The sequence below is a fragment of the Penaeus monodon genome, chromosome 27 (genome assembly GCF_015228065.2).
Source record: "Penaeus monodon isolate SGIC_2016 chromosome 27, NSTDA_Pmon_1, whole genome shotgun sequence".
Taxonomy (NCBI): Eukaryota; Metazoa; Arthropoda; class Malacostraca; order Decapoda; family Penaeidae; genus Penaeus; species Penaeus monodon.
Window position 1 is genome coordinate 13592106 of NC_051412.1, and position 1332 is coordinate 13593437.

General features: G+C 40.3%; 1 protein-coding gene across 1 annotated transcript in view; it reads right to left on the reverse strand.

The window, feature by feature from the left end:
* LOC119590582 overlaps window positions 1–1332 on the reverse strand; it is a 20936-nt gene that overhangs the window by 6976 nt on the left and 12628 nt on the right. The window contains exon 15 of the mRNA XM_037939257.1: window positions 61–1117. Coding sequence (XP_037795185.1) covers window positions 61–1117 — 1057 coding nt within the window. The remainder of the gene's footprint in view (window positions 1–60; window positions 1118–1332) is intronic.

A 1332-nucleotide genomic window follows, 5' to 3' on the forward strand; every position in this document is an offset into this window, starting at 1 on the left:
TATTCTTAGAAACTTTTCAAACCAAAATGTATCGGTCAAGGAAAAAAAAGGAAAGCCTACCTTCATGGCTACGTCTCCTCGGTCTCCTCAGGTCGGTGGGAAGGTTCTTGAGCCCATCTTCATAAGCTAATAAAATCTCTAAAGCTGTCTTGTCATTATCGTCATCCCTTTCCCATTTTTTGGAGAAGCCACAGAGACTTGCTATGTGCAGATTTTCCTGTAAATGCTCATCCGAGGACAAGTACCCAAGCAATGCCTCAATATCTCTATCTATAATGGCTAAGCTAATCATCTGGGCTTTCTCATGATCCTGTCTAGGGACTGCCATTGTCTCTAAAGCCGAGGGATAAGAAGCAATTCTCCTGACGAGATTCCTAATGACCATAATACCAGGTTGACAGATATTTCCATCATCTTTCACAGGACAGATGGAGTCACAGAAACTAAGAACTGGGTTAAGCAATCTCTGGGAGTTTTGGGAATCAAACAGATTTTCTATTAGTCTTAGAAGTGAAAGATCCCTCTCATCATGAGACATTTGTCTTCTTGCATTGTGGAAAAACTGAACCAAATTGGGCCAGGCCATTATTTCTGTGGCATCCAAAATAATAAGCTCTCTCAAGTTTTCCACAAATCCTTCAAGTTTCGAAATCATATCAGCAAGTTCGTTAGCACTCAAAGTTCTGTTCAAATAAGGACTCACTTCTGTATTTGTCTCATGGATATCAATAAACTTCAACATCTCGGAAAAGACCACATTGCTTTGTACAAGTGCACAAGAAATGGCATCTTCTTCAAAGAATTCCTCATACAAATCCACAAAGTAAAGGGGTATCTGTGCCACTTTTCCAGGTTGTGCATCTCGAAGCAGCATTAAGAACTCCTTTGTCATGGACAAGCCTTGCAAGAGCCCCCTCAGCTCCTCAAAGTGACCCTCCAATTCTGTGATTCCTGAAGATGAGGAGAGCTTGCATTCATCCAGAATACTTCGCCGTTTCCTTTCCAACAAGGGTGTAAGGAAAGTATCTGCCAAGTGGAACTCTGTGAATGTTTTGGGGGCAGTCACTACTTGATCACCAGAAGTCCGTAGGATGTTCAATTTATCATCGTTGCTCACCTGAATGATACAAAAACAAGAAATTAATTGGGAATTTCGAATTGCATACATTTACACGATATTCAGTACACCTGCTCAGTCTGTGGATTTATATTTCTCTCTGTGGATGTACACTAGCTAAAAAAAAAAAAAAGTATCTTTATTCAGGAGTTGGTGAAACTGAAATGATCATTAGGAGCTAATTCGGAAAGGTTGGTACTTACCATTTTCAAAGC